The following is a 14,333-nucleotide window of genomic DNA, read 5'->3' as shown; positions in this document are numbered from 1 at the left end:
TATTCGCTTTTTTGACAACCGCTGAACAATGTTCAGAAAACTTAAGTCGCTCGTCAATGAGAATTCCCAAATCGGTGACTCTAGTTGCATCCGGGATAGTGACACCATTCAACTCGTAAGAGAACCGTGGGTTCTTCGAACCAAAATGAGCGACCATGCACTTATCTACGCTAAACGTCATGCTCCATTCATTTGCCCATGCTGCAATCTTGTTTAAGTTGGTCTGGAGCAACTCCCTATCGCTTTCATTTCCGATTACCCCCATTAGCTTCACATCATCTGCGAATTTGCTAGTAATTCCATCGATACCCTGATCGAGTTTGTCGATAAAAAGTGAAAAAAGTATGGGGCCAAGGACACTTCCCTGAGGAACTCCACTTGTGACGTCTGTCCAACCAGAGAATTCCCCGTTCACCATAACTCGTTGCGACCTATCTCTTAACCACGATTCTATCCAATTCAGCAAGTTGCCCCCTATTCCAATCTCGTGTAAACGCTTCAAGAGTTTGCCATGTTGGACCCGATCGAATGCCTTCTGGAAATCAAGGTAAACAACGTCGACATTTTTGCTCTTACCCAAAGCCTTAGTCACGTAATCATAGAAGCAAAGGAGGTTAGTTACACATGACTTCCCCTTCCTGAACCCATGCTGATTATCCGACAATACATTATTCTCGTCTATCCACTTCACAAACTGCCTTTTGATGATAATTTCCAAAATTTTCGAGAGGGAGCTCGTCAAACTCACTGGATGATAATTAAACACCACTTCTCTACTACCCTTCTTAAATATCGGCACAACGTTAGCCAGTTTCCAATCTCTCGGGACGATACCCTCAGCAACACTACTCCTGTATATCTGTGCGACTGGCCACAACAATTCATTAGCACCTTCCCTGAGAACCCTGGGATAGATATCATCTGGTCCTGGTGCTTTGCTTGCACATACATTTCTTAGAAGATTTAGGACCTCCACGTCTTCCACTTGAATATCGTTGAGCGTTTTATTACCCCATGCAACACCCGTATATCGAATATCATTATCTCCATTAAAAACCGACGCGAAAAAGTCATTGAAAGCACTACACATGCCTACATTGCTCTCTACTTTTGAGCCTCCTATCGAGAGGGGGCCAACTGTCCCCTTACATCCATTATTGACGTATCGAAAAAATGATTTTGGGTCAGAGCCAATGTTATCTGCCAACCTAGATTCAACTTGCTTTTTACTATCCCTTATCGCTTTCTTCAACAGTCTTCTTTTATCAGTAAACAATGATAGGTCACCTCGTCCACTTTTATACTCTCTGAATGCTCTTTTCTTTTCAAGATAAAGGTTCCGCACGCTATCCGTGAACCATAGAGGGTGTATGTACAAACACGCTTTTTTCGAACAAAGGGTATGACGTCGTGCAAAACAGCTTCGTACTAAATTCTTCCCATTGACTTACCACCCCTACTGATTCCAACCGGTCTTTGAAAACTTCCGCTAACCTTCTTCGCAAAACATCAAAGTTAGTTCTCCGAAAACAAGGAACCAGTCTTTTGTTATCAACCTTACCCGAGGAAAAGTTACAGTGAAATCTGACGATACGATGATCACTGGAAGAAAACTCTTCCCCCACCGAAACATGTTCAACTAGATCCTCAGAACTAGTAAGAAGTAAATCCAAAATAGCAGTACCCCTAGTGGCTTCTGATACATGCTGATACAAAAAATTTTCGAGAAAAAATTATTTACATTATTTTACATTATTTTATTTCAGTTATGTACATCATGAGTGCATTTATTTACATATTATACTGAAAATATAACATTACATATACATCATAGCCAAAACTTTTCTGAAATTTGTACCATACATGTGTATCAACACTTTTTCCGATGAGTTGAAAATATATATAACACTTACTTTAGTACGAAGGTTTTAACAACTGGCTGTTCGAAGATATATTCCGGAAAGAGAGAAAATTCAACTGCCCCTGCGGGGAATCGAACCCACGTCCTTTCACTTTCCGGGTGAACGCCCTAGACCACTAGACTACAGAGGCACCGAATCTCTCAATCTTTCCTTGGAGCTCGTGTACACTGAAAGGGACCGTACATGGACGGCCGGACCAGACAGGCCAAGCTCACAACTGCTGACGCTGCCACCAGATGGCGACTTATACAAGGATGACGTCACTCTCCGCTACCATACGAAGGTTTTAACAACTGGCTGTTCGAAGATATATTTCGGAAAGAGAGAAAATTCAACTGCCCCTGCGGGGAATCGAATCCACGTCCTTTCTTTTTCCGGGTGAACGCCCTAGCCACTAGACTACAGAGGCACCGAATCTCTCAATCTTTCCTTGGAGCTCGTGTACACTGAAAGGGACCGTACATGGACGGCCGGACCAGACAGGCCAAGCTCACAACTGCTGACGCTGCCACCAGATGGCGACTTATACAAGGATGACGTCACTCTCCGCTACCATACGAAGGTTTTAACAACTGGCGGTTTGATCAACTCACAACTGGCTGTTTTTCAACTCACGCCAGGGCGTTCACCCGGAAAGTGAAAGGACGTGGGTTCGATTCCCCGCAGGGGCAGTTGAATTTTCTCTCTTTCCGAAATATATCTTTGAACAGCCAGTTGTTAAAACCTTCGTATGGTAGCGGAGAGTGACGTCATCCTTGTACTTACTTTAGTACCTATTAAGTAAGTGTGCAAGCAGAATGCAAAATAAATAAAAATAGAAATTGATTCAAAACCCTGACTACATTTTTGCGCAAATTTCACAGATAAATATCCAGCAAAGAAAACGACAAAAAAGTAAAGAATCTCTGCACTGAGAACTCCTTAGTCATCATCGCAAGCTTAATTATTTTTTATACATTCTACTAATAGTTAAATCATGAAATTTCTCCACGTCAGAAACACGAATAATTTAGCACGTGTTGTGATAAATTTGCTTTACTTCATACAGACAACTCTGTTTTAGATTTAATATTAATAAAGATGGTTGAAAATGTATTTAACACTTACCATGCATTTGGATGTTTCTCAGGATCTATAAATTCGCAACGAAAAAATATTTATTCAGCTTCATTTTTGGATCACACGTTGGAAGAACTGAAAAAAATGTCATCCTTTCAGCTAAAAAGCAAGCGGCAACGTGAAGGAGCTAGGACTCAGTTGGTCACGTGGCTTTCTAGTATCGTAGCCCTCTCTTTCACGTTAGCCCCACCTTGATCTTTAATGACGTAATATTGATCTTAGCCAATGGGCGTATGTCATGGTAAAATCTGAGTACGGTATGGAATTGCGCGGGCGGTGTATAAGCAGAGTTGGGAGTTTGGTGTCAGGGTATATGTAAAGGAATTTTCCACCGTTCTCATGGCATGCATAATTCAAAAATTTCATTTTTGAGTTTTTACCGTTGTGAACTAGGCCGTCGATATGTTTCCTCTTTATATAATAATACATTGATCAACTCATTTATTTCATTATCAGTGAATAATTCATGATTAACTACAAAAATGTTTTGTTTTAGCTAGTAAGTGAAAGGCAGAAAAACAGTTCATTACGGTATGATCAGAAAAAGTTGCACTTTTTCACAATTCACTGACGCGTAGTGAGTGAAATATTTCTGAAATTCCAGAATTGATAACACGTATTAAAAACACATTGTACACAATAGGCCGCTTTCTTAGCTTTTACAGAAAATGTTTACTCACTGTTGAAGACATCCCCGGATCACTTCTGGTACTAAAAGTGTCTTCGTACTCCTCAGAAGTTCTTGAATAACAGCCCCAAGCACTACCAGCGTCAGCTGTAATATATCCATCTAGAAATTATGCGGATAACCATGCAATAAAAACAGAATTCAGTTATAGGAGTTACAAGCAAAGAGGTTCGTGGCACTTTACAAGTATAAATGATAAAATATCGATATGAAAAAAAATTCTTCATTGGTAGAAGAAAGTTAATTGTATATGGTAAAACAGGTGATGAGAATTTATGAATATTGTGCTATGTTTACCATTGATTCCAGTGGTGCAAAAAACACCCCTGATGTATACCAATAGAGACTGGAGTGCCAAAATTAATAAATACTTATCTAATATAAACTTAAACCTAACTAAACTTAATTAACCCTAGAATACTATATAACTAAAATAAAAACTGTGTTACATATATTACCGACGCCGTTTCTGATGCGTGGAGTTGGTATTCAAGGGTTAATTTTTGTTATAATTAATTTATTAACCCTTCGATGGGCAGCGCCGTATATATCCGGCCGACCCTCCTCCTACTTTCTTTGTGTAAATCTGTCACCCCTGCAGTTGACGAGCTCCTCCTCCAGTATTCAGAAGAGATCATGCCATTGTAGGACGCTCTATACAGCTACACAATAAAGAAAGCACACGGTGACAATGCTATTATCCCTTGCATTGTAATTGCTATCTTGAGGAGCAAACGTGCAAAGGGTTGTAGGGAAAGAGAATTCTTGAAGATGTTTCTGTGGTCTGAAGTTTTTTTTTTTTTCAGTCCAAAAATAGAGTATCGCTTTTTTTCCCTTTCACTGTTATTTCTTCTATATTTGATTTTCATTTGAGTTTTGAAACTTTCGGGTGATGATTAGTTTAGAAATGGATATGATACAGAATTTATGTTTCAAAATAACTATGAACGTTGAACTAACACCCCTTGAGCTGAATTTTTTTACGTAATAAAGAAAGGACCCCCCACTCCTTCACCCTCTCATCATAAACTGACTTATTTACCGCTAAACTATGCTATATAAAATTATCCGTGGTCAACTTTGATATTGTAACTAAGCCATCCATCCTATATCTCTAACAGAATATAAACCGTCCCCAAAAATTAAATCCTATTTCTGCATCTTCTGACTGTTTTAAATACAGTTTGTTTTTCCTCACACCTATAGTCGAATGAAAAACCTCTCTCCCCTCAACTATCATTGATCACAGTCTGTTACAATCAAACACATTCTTTTGTATCGGTCTCGACAAACAATATTGTATGAGTAAATGTAAGGAATTTCGCAATTTCACCATTTCTTTATTTTTTCAACTACAATCTCTCGTTATTATCTATGCACATCATTTCCTCAATAACCTCACAGTCTATAAATCGAGTTTATTACACTGCTGATGTATTCCAAAAATATAGAATTTTTAGTATCCATTGGACATCTTTCACGTTCTTTGCGAACATCGAACTTGAATATTACCATAATTATTTTAAACTTCTGGAACTTTAGGTCCTACATTGCAGCCAGTTCTGTGAAGTTTTTGAAGTGACACTTTTCCAAGCCTGCACAATCTTCCAATCCTAATTTATCACATTTCTGAGTTAACGCAAAAGGGAAGGTCTAACCATACTTATACAAGGTCCGGCCGTCCATGTACGGTCACTTTTAGTTCCTTGTATAAGTCGCCATCTGGTGGCAACGTCAGCAGTTGTGAGCTTGGCCTGAGTCTGGTCCGGCCGTCCATGTACGGTTGTACACGAGCTCCAAGGAAAGATTGAGAGATTCTGTGCCTCTGTAGTCTAGTGCGTTCACCCGGAAAGTGAAAGGACGTGGGTTCGATTCCCCACAGGGGCAGTTGAATTTTCTCTCTTTCCGAAATATATCTTCGCAACAGCCAGTTGTTAAAAACCTTCGTATGGTAGCGGAGAGTGACGTCATCCTTGTATAGGTCTATTCATGTTGTTGCGATGGGAGGATCCCCAATCACCGAAAATCCGGCTACCTGCTGGGGAGAATGGGTGAAAGCATCGTCTTTCCTGAACAGGCTCTGCCCATTTTCAAAGGTTTTATCTGAATATGCGTAACTGCCGAAGGGTTAATTAATAAACTAAACTCAAGTACTTTGGCTCGTCCGTCTTTCAAGTTCAGAAACTTTTCAATTCCAATGGCATGGTTTTAAAACCTTGCTTAATTTGGTATGAACTGTTAGTTTTAAAATTTTTTTCAATATTTCTAAATTTTTTATAGTAGTATTAAAACCAATGATGATCGATCAGACCAGCTATAATCGGTCATCTACCAGTATCTGACAGTGCCAAGTGGTAGATAATGTTGTCGGATGGGTAATAACCATAACATGGGATATATTTGGATAATGTATTAAAGTTTAATTTCTAACTGCATGGCATCCATGTAAAAACATAAATAAAGCGATTCACGCTGAGTTTTTAATGAAAAGGAGAAGGCTCTGTACTTTTTGTGACGATTGATAACAAGCCAGTTTGATATGTCGTGAGTCTTTCAGTATCAAACGTATGCAACATAAAAATAACACTGAGTCGAAGCACGCGGATAATTTCATACACCTTCACGAGCAGTTTTGTTTAGATAAAGTGAATCGTCTGCAAATGGATTTGAAATGCCAGCAGGGCACGTTCCAAAAGCCGGAGCAAGAAAGCGAAGAAGTGTTTGTCAAAGTAAATTTTGTAATAGCTGAAAAAATCGCGCGCGCAAAAAAAAAAAAAAAAAAATCTTTCTTGGATGGCGATTTTACAAAAGAATGCCTTTTCGCTGTCGGGAAATTCTATGCTCGAATAAGAATGACGTATTTAAAAAAAAATAAGTTTGTGTGTGGTGTAGCAGTAGTAGGTAGGGCCTCCAAAAAATGGCTCGGGGATCCACGATGTTCTTAAGTCAGCCACCTCGTTGGGCAATTTGCCTGTTGTGGCGTTGTATTTGTATTTGTATCAGTCGAATCTATGCCCATTTAATAATTATCAATGGGCACACAGCCATGTTGATAGCCTTAAGAACTCATTTGAGTTCCAATGATGGAGAAGATGCGGCGAAAGCCGGCACTTCACGGTAACGATCAGTTGTCGAAGATTTCACCGTTGAAACGTGGCCGCTATTAGCGTATAGTGAAAGAAATTCCGGTGATGTATGATAAGTGTAAAAAAGTGATGTATTTCATGGAGGAACGTGTGTTTATTGTGTGGGATGTTGGAGTACTACCGATTAAATCACAGCCCTACTGCCGCAAGAGAAGTTTTCAAACGCAATTTCAAGTCGCAAAAGGTCCAGATGGGAAAACAATTCGTGAGGTACAGCACACTGAAGGACATTGTTTACCCCAACAATCTTTTAACACTCAACGAGCTGAGCGACAGTGTGTTGTGTGAAAGGTGCACATTTTGAATCGCTTTTGATGTGAATGCAACGAGGGCTGCTCAAGCTCCCTTTCTCTAACTCTGTATCCAGATTTTCTCCTGCTATTTAAGATTTGATTACGGACGCCACAGTCCCTTGGAAAACTCCACCCATTTTATTTGATTTGATACTTTACACATCATCTCTAAGTTTCTATTCGTTTGTTGAAAGTTATTCATAAGATTGGCTATTGCCGATCTCTAATTTCTTTGTCCATGCGACTCTCCGTTCAGGACCCCGAGAACTCCAGCGGCCATTACCTAACCTTTAACCTCCTCAATCTTTCTCTTTCATCGAAGCTTCCTGTCGCTTCACAATATGCACCTGCTGATTTCTTTGGGGCTTGCTTCGCGGTCGTTTGTTCGGAATTATGAAACGACATTTTAGCAGGGGCGTAGCCAAAAATTTCGTTCGGGGGGGGGGGGAGACCACTTTCATTTCTTTTCGGTCGTTTTCTCACATTTCGGGGGGGGGCAGACCCCTAAAAGTCCCTCCCCTCGCTACGCCCTTGCATTTTAGAACTAGATTTAATTTCTTGAAATACAAAACATGCAAGCTACGTACATGTGCGACTTGCCACCACGATGTTTAGAACTTCAACTAACCGTTGCCATCTTACAAATCGTGTCGGAGGAGGAAATTTTTGTTAGTCATTTCTTGTCCTATAAAATACGGGACAGATTTATTCTACCATATTATCAGATTCTTGGTGTGGTGATCGTCCCCATCACCCCCCCCCCCCCTCATCCACCTCTTGTTTGGATATTAAGGGACGAAGAAGTAGGGAAAGCTTTCTTCCTAAAATGGGATTACTGCTATTCAACTTGTAAACAAGCATAAAACCCAACTTGTTTGGTTTAATTAACAAATTTAAAAACATTAAAAAAGCAAAACGGCACACATTTATGCAGGGTACTCATCCAAAGAATCTCTTCTTCATACTCATTTTAATTGAATTTTATGGTAAAATACGCAGAGTGCAGACATCACGTACGGGCTAAGCTGCTAATAAAAGTGGTTAAATTAGTGATATTTCCATATGATTTCTTTCATTTATAAAACTTCATTTGAAATTATCCCTTCAGACCCAGTAGTAAGAAACAGAAGGGGCATGTAAACACCAGCTAAAGCACCGGGACCTGCAGCTTGGTCAGGCCCCCCTAACTATTCTGAGGCAACATGGGTGGTGCCCCGAGCCGAATGGGGGGGGGCACTTATAAATCCTCCTTTTTCTGAGCATAATTATTTCAAGGAGACTCCAAGACTGCTCCCGAGAAAGCAGGCTGGAGAAAGGACAGAGCTGTTTTGAGAGCATCATGGGCTCCCGGGCAAAGTGGTTTTTCTAAGGCCCTACCTAGTAAATTCTAGAAAATTTCAACTAGATCTCATTTTTGTAAGGCCCCTCTACTCTTGAGGCTCCCGGGCAGGCCCATGCGTTAAGACGGCACTAGGAAGGGGTTGTTTTTTCTCCCTGTAGATTTTTTTAACCTCCTCGGGAACTTCAGCTTTAATTTCAACGATAATGAACAATTCTTGAAGTTTGGGCTGAACATACCTGAGGTTAAAAAAAGAATATCTAAAGCGAAAAGAAACAACCGCACGTTTGTGCATACAGGGTGCTATAAAAGGATTATGCATAATCGCCAGTAAAAGTGATAAATGTTGCGAAATTTATCGAACTTACCGAGACGATTGGTGATTATGCATTACCGATATGCTTTACCGATTCAACGCATTTACCGTAACATACATTTAATGCTATATTTCTTCAGCTTCAAAAAACCTCATTTCGAATATACGAAGACCCATACCCGAAATTTCTCTTATTCGAAATGAATTTGCCGCTGTTTGTTTTGAATATGAGAGGTACGCTACTTTATTTCCATATTTCAATGGAAGTCCCTATTAACCTACCCTATTCTGCTGCGTCAGTAGATTATACGTTGAAATAAAAACAAAACGTCAGAAATGAATTTCTTATTGTGGATCGAAGTTGCATGAAAAGAGTCTTAACTTCGAAGTGGCTTTTGTGCGGATAAACACTGCGTCTTATCTACGGCTTTATGTTTTTCCCGAGATAGGTTTCATTAGTTATAATTACGTTAAAAATTTATTAACAAAAAATTTGTAGATTTTTCAGTTTGGGTAAATGCCAGTACAAAAATTGACGTTTTCTCTACAAAACCGTGTTACACAACACCCCCCCCCCTCCCGTCCTTGAGAGTGATTTCATATTGATAATTGAAATTTTCTCATGTGGGTTATATATCGCTGCGGACTATACATGGTGCCTTTTTTTCCTCAAACTAGCGAAGTTTGCGGATTATAAGCAGCAAAATTCAATAGGGTTTGTTTGATTCTCATTCAAGATTAACGTCGAGGAAATGACTTACCTTCAAAATGACTTTCTTTAGGATGATTAAAATTCTCACAAATCTTATAGAAAACTAATACAACAAAAATTAAAATCGACAATTTCACTATTAGGATCACCAGATTTTCATTTCGATCGAATTTATATTGAGGTTTTCGGCTCTCCTTGAAAGTCGGTTGGAAAAAAAAATCAAATTGTACTTCCAACATACGTTCCTCATTAGTTTCTTGAAAGGGGAAATGATGTCTTTTTACAGTCCCGTTGTGACTCCGAAAAGATGTTCAGTTGTGTTTATGTACGGTTTGTTAAAATTTTTCATATATACACACATATGTTGCACTCAGGGGCAGCTCGAGACAAAATCTCTACTCGAGTGGGACCTATTTTGGGTCCCATGACCTCCCCAATTAAAAAAAAACGTTTGTTTCAATCGCCTCGTTTTAATGCGTTCTAAGAAACAGCGATATTTTATGTCATAACGTATGTCGAATTTCTTTTGGCCTTTTACCTTGGATTTGGCGCTCCTAGAGCGGGCAGAAATTCCCTTTTTTTTTTTCCTATTAGGGCATTTTCCTATTTTCTTGCCCTGTTACCTCGAATTTAACGGCCCTCCTAGAAAGGGCACTAATAAGTTTTCCTAAATATTTTTTGCGTTTCCACTTCGGATATAATGACTCTCCTAAAACGAGCAGAAATAATTTCCTGTAATTTCTTTCACCCTTTTACGCCGGATTTGGCGCTCCTACTAGAGGGGGGCAGAAATCATTTCCCTTAACTTTTTTTTGCCCTGTCTACCTCAGAATTGGCACCCCTCCTACAACGGGCACAAATAATTTTTCCAAATTTTTCTTTGCCCTTTGACTTCGTATGTATTTGACGCCCTTCTACAGCACACCCAGTGCCACCGAGCTGCCACTGATTGGAGCAATAGGAAAGTCTGACGAGTCGGGAGACGGGTGATCGGGCTTTTCGAAAAATAACCGTACTATTATATACACTCAAACCTTTTTGTTTAAAAAAAAAAAAAAAAATTCTTATCTCCGTCATTTTTCATGTATATTTCATAGATATTTTTTATATAAATACGTATCTTACAGATATTTTTCTAGTAATGTATATTTAACGCGTTTCGGCGCCCCTGTCAGGTTATTACCATAAGTAACTGTAGTCAGTCCATAGTCCCTCAACTCCTCAGTTCAGGCCTTTTTTTTAACATGTTAACTGAAGGGGATTTTGCCCCACTAACCTTTTTATTTGCCCCACCAGTGAAGATAAAAAATGACCACTGGTGAGGCAAAGCCCATTTCTTGTTTTCCTGAAGCAGCTTCAGCTTCAAACGAATATGAAGGGAGTCAAAGAAAAAACTTGCACAAAAAGATTCCCTCATTTGTGAGATCGACGTTTTATGACCAATTTTTTTTTTCAAAAAAGAAAAGGAAAGTTCAACTGAAAAGATAAGTTTTCCAGGGACCGACTTCTCTGGAATAGGTCTTTTGCTCTCATAAAAAGACAAAGAATAGATGGGGGATGGCGGAGGCCAAGGATATGACCATTTATTGATTTTTTTCTTTGACTCTCATTAAAGTGAAACGATTTAGTTATATAAAACTGGGAATAGAAAGGATCTAAAGTTACCGGGTTGTCATCAGATACCGAAGTTAAAACATTCTATTTTAGAGCAATATAGATAGATAAACATCAGTGTGGTAGCACAAGACCAGTCAAATTCGGACATTAGGTGGTCTCCAGATCTGAAGAGAGGTTGGAATGAAGAAAATAAAATAAATACAGTGGAGAGAGAGAGATAGAACCCCGTTTATACGGCTTTCGAGAGACCGAATCACGGCATAGTTTTTATTTAGCCGTAACTCTCCCAAATTCTCAGAAATTAATTTTTATTTAACTTTCGGATATGCTTAAAAGTTATCTGAATATGAAGAAAACAAAGAAAGGTCACGAGATTGCGATTTTTTGATAAATTTAATCCAATATGACTCTTTGCCTATTTAATCCCTCTTTCTCTCTCTCTCTCTCAGGATTCTTACGATTATTTTACACATGACCATAAAAAAGAAGAAAATTAAAAACAAATTTGTAAGATTTTCTGCGAACAATACTGTTTATATTTACAGATTTATTTTTATTATATTTTTTTGCAACCGTCTCCAAAAGAAACTCGGCATATTTAATTTCTTCACAAGCTTCACTCTTTCATACATCCAGATTTTTTGTCGAAATTTTAATTTCACGTTCAAGAGAAGGGGAGGGGGCTTTTCTTTTTTTAGAAATTAAGAGCAGATGATTCCATGTAGCCAGCTAACATACAAGATACCACAACCAAAGGAAATTCTATTAGAAATTAAAAAACAAACTGATATATTGCACATGTTTCTCACAAGCAGACCAGTTGCAAATGCTCCAGCAATAACGCTGGAAACGAAGCACTAACACAATGGAAAAACTCGGAAGGAACATGTAGTATGTGAAGAAGAAGTATGGCCTGTACATGTAATATAGTTGCATTTCGAAAAATGTAAATTATTTTGTTTATGGCTCGCCGTGTTTCCGGAGTTCTCGAAAACTCACAATAAACAAACCATTTTAGAGCATACTTTAAAGGGGGTCATCAGATTGCTGAATTTTGATGTATCCGTTTGCAATCATACTAAAAGTTATGGCATTTTCCGGCGATAATATTCGTAAAAATATTAATTTCAGTGACGTCTATTGCTGCTTACAAAAAAATTGAAATCCTATTGACAAAAATGAAGTTTTTACGGAGTTGCGGGGTTCAAGTCGAAATGAAAACACCGTGTAATTGATGTTGTGCGTCTAATGAATTAAATATTTTATCATTAAAAATGTATAGGAATGAACTGCGACCGAAGCCAAACATGTATAAATGAATGAGTAAAAGTCGCATGAATGAGAGTCGTATGAACGAGTGTTCCACTGTACTGTGGTTTTATGAGTGTTTCTGTGTATACGGAACCCCACTATGTGAATATACAATACTTGAAGAGTGATTCCACTACTATTGAATCTCAAATGTTTGTAAAAGATAGGGGGGTGGGGAAGGAGAGAATGGCATGGTCTGTCTTTGGGGGATGTGTTGGTGACAGTATCTCTTTGTGATGAAGCTAGCCAATGGTCACTCTCAAGCGGGCCATACAGTAATAACAAACCATAAAAAAATACCAATCAAGACCTGGGGTATCATGTCAACGCCTTTTTAGAAGGATCTGTGTTACGTAAGATGAAATTTGAAATGATTATAACCGGGAAGTTCACGTGTTGAGAATTTATTATTTGCAAATGCAGACACGTGTAAAATTACTTTTTGTTCAGATTTTTTTTAAAATTGAGTATTTGTTTTACATCTCTTGTTGTGTGCATTTTGTATTGCTGTCTTGTTATCATTGAAAAAGGATAGAAATCAACATCTACATTTTCACATCGTAAAAAAGGTAAAATATTTTTTGTTTTCATTTTCCATTCTAAAGTTTAAGTGTTTGATGTGTTTCTTTAGTGCCAGCTCAAGCTAGAACAGTGTTGACAACTTAGTAATTTTCCAACTAGATCTGGCCTTTTTCTTGGCCATTTGGGTGTAAAAAACCCATCTAGTTGCTAGTTGTTCGTCTAGTCCTTTTCAAAAAATTTCCTGTGCACTAGTAGCCTATTATTAAATCACGTGAAAATACAGAATGTTATTCTTTATATATATATATATATATATATATATAATATATATATCAGGGCTTCCACTCGTCCTACTTTTCCTACTTTTTGGTAAAATGCCCTTTTGTCCTACTTTCTCGGTTTTGTCCTACTTTTCCTACTTTTTTATCCTATCGACAAAATTTGTGTAATTGATTTTAATTGAGCAGGAAATCATTGATATATTGCCAAATATTACAAATGTTGAAGAATGCAATTAATGATTCTACCAGAGCAGAAATTTTATCATTTTTAACGTTATTTGGGGGGGGGGGTGTATGTGGACCATTTGGTTGATTAATTTTTCATTTGCTTAGTTTGAGGGTTCAACAAGTATAGTAGTCATTACAAACTTCTGTCTGGATGGAAAAAATAATTTTGTATTTATTACTTCGTGGTCTTGGACAGTAACTAACATTCATCATTCAAAATTACGGTGCAAATAGGTGAAACAACAGTTTGCATTTCAAAGCAGTTGGATATATAGGCCTATTCTAGGTTTGCTGATTCTGGTGCTACCCAATTGTACAGTAGTACAATATATTCAGTTGTCTTCTGTATTTTTAAGGCATGAAAAGACATAAACAATATTTACAATGCTCAGCAAAGAGCTAGAAACGGAAGTGCTTCATTTGTCAAAAATGATTATACTGACATTGAACAGTAAAATATGAACCAATCCCTTTAAAAAATGATGGACATAAAACAGGTTCACCTTGCCTTATTTACATCGGATCTTGTAATCTACACATTTTGCACTGTGCTTTTGAAAGTGGTCTTCAAAATTTTCTGTGCCTTGTCGAAGAGAGTTGATAAGCTCTGCACTTTGGAAGACTCCAAAAAAATAATGTAATATATATGAGGAGAGACAGCAAAGAATTATCTGTGGTTGCTAGTACACTGTTTTGTCCAAAAATTGGTTTTGTAACCAAGTCATTTATCATTTTGCTTTGGCTTGAGTCAATCTTATAGGAAACTGAAATATTACTATGAAAAAAAAAGTTAATTCAAAATTAAAATATTTTTTTTTAAATTAATTTTTTTTTTTTTG

The 14,333-nt window shown here is 38.0% G+C and overlaps 1 protein-coding gene and 1 non-coding gene across 5 annotated transcripts in view; both read right to left on the bottom strand.

Annotated features, from left to right (window-relative positions):
- Window positions 1-14,333, bottom strand: part of sev (receptor protein-tyrosine kinase sevenless) — a 1,896,734-nt gene that overhangs the window by 26,738 nt on the left and 1,855,663 nt on the right. For 3 of the 4 annotated variants that reach the window (XM_089239534.1, XM_089239532.1, XM_089239535.1), the window contains one exon: window positions 3,722-3,831. In XM_089239534.1, coding sequence (XP_089095660.1) covers window positions 3,722-3,831 — 110 coding nt within the window. The remainder of the gene's footprint in view (window positions 1-3,721; window positions 3,832-14,333) is intronic. The other variant, XM_089239533.1, reaches the window with a different exon arrangement.
- On the bottom strand, window positions 1,979-2,052 carry TRNAS-GGA (transfer RNA serine (anticodon GGA)). Its single transcript has one exon. It is a non-coding gene; the product is annotated as a tRNA-Ser (tRNA).

This window comes from Pholcus phalangioides, unplaced genomic scaffold (assembly GCF_987345545.1).
Source record: "Pholcus phalangioides strain wild (caught in Gottingen) unplaced genomic scaffold, Ppha-v1.0 ptg000011l_1, whole genome shotgun sequence".
Taxonomy (NCBI): Eukaryota; Metazoa; Arthropoda; class Arachnida; order Araneae; family Pholcidae; genus Pholcus; species Pholcus phalangioides.
This window is presented reverse-complemented; position numbering and strand designations above follow the sequence as displayed.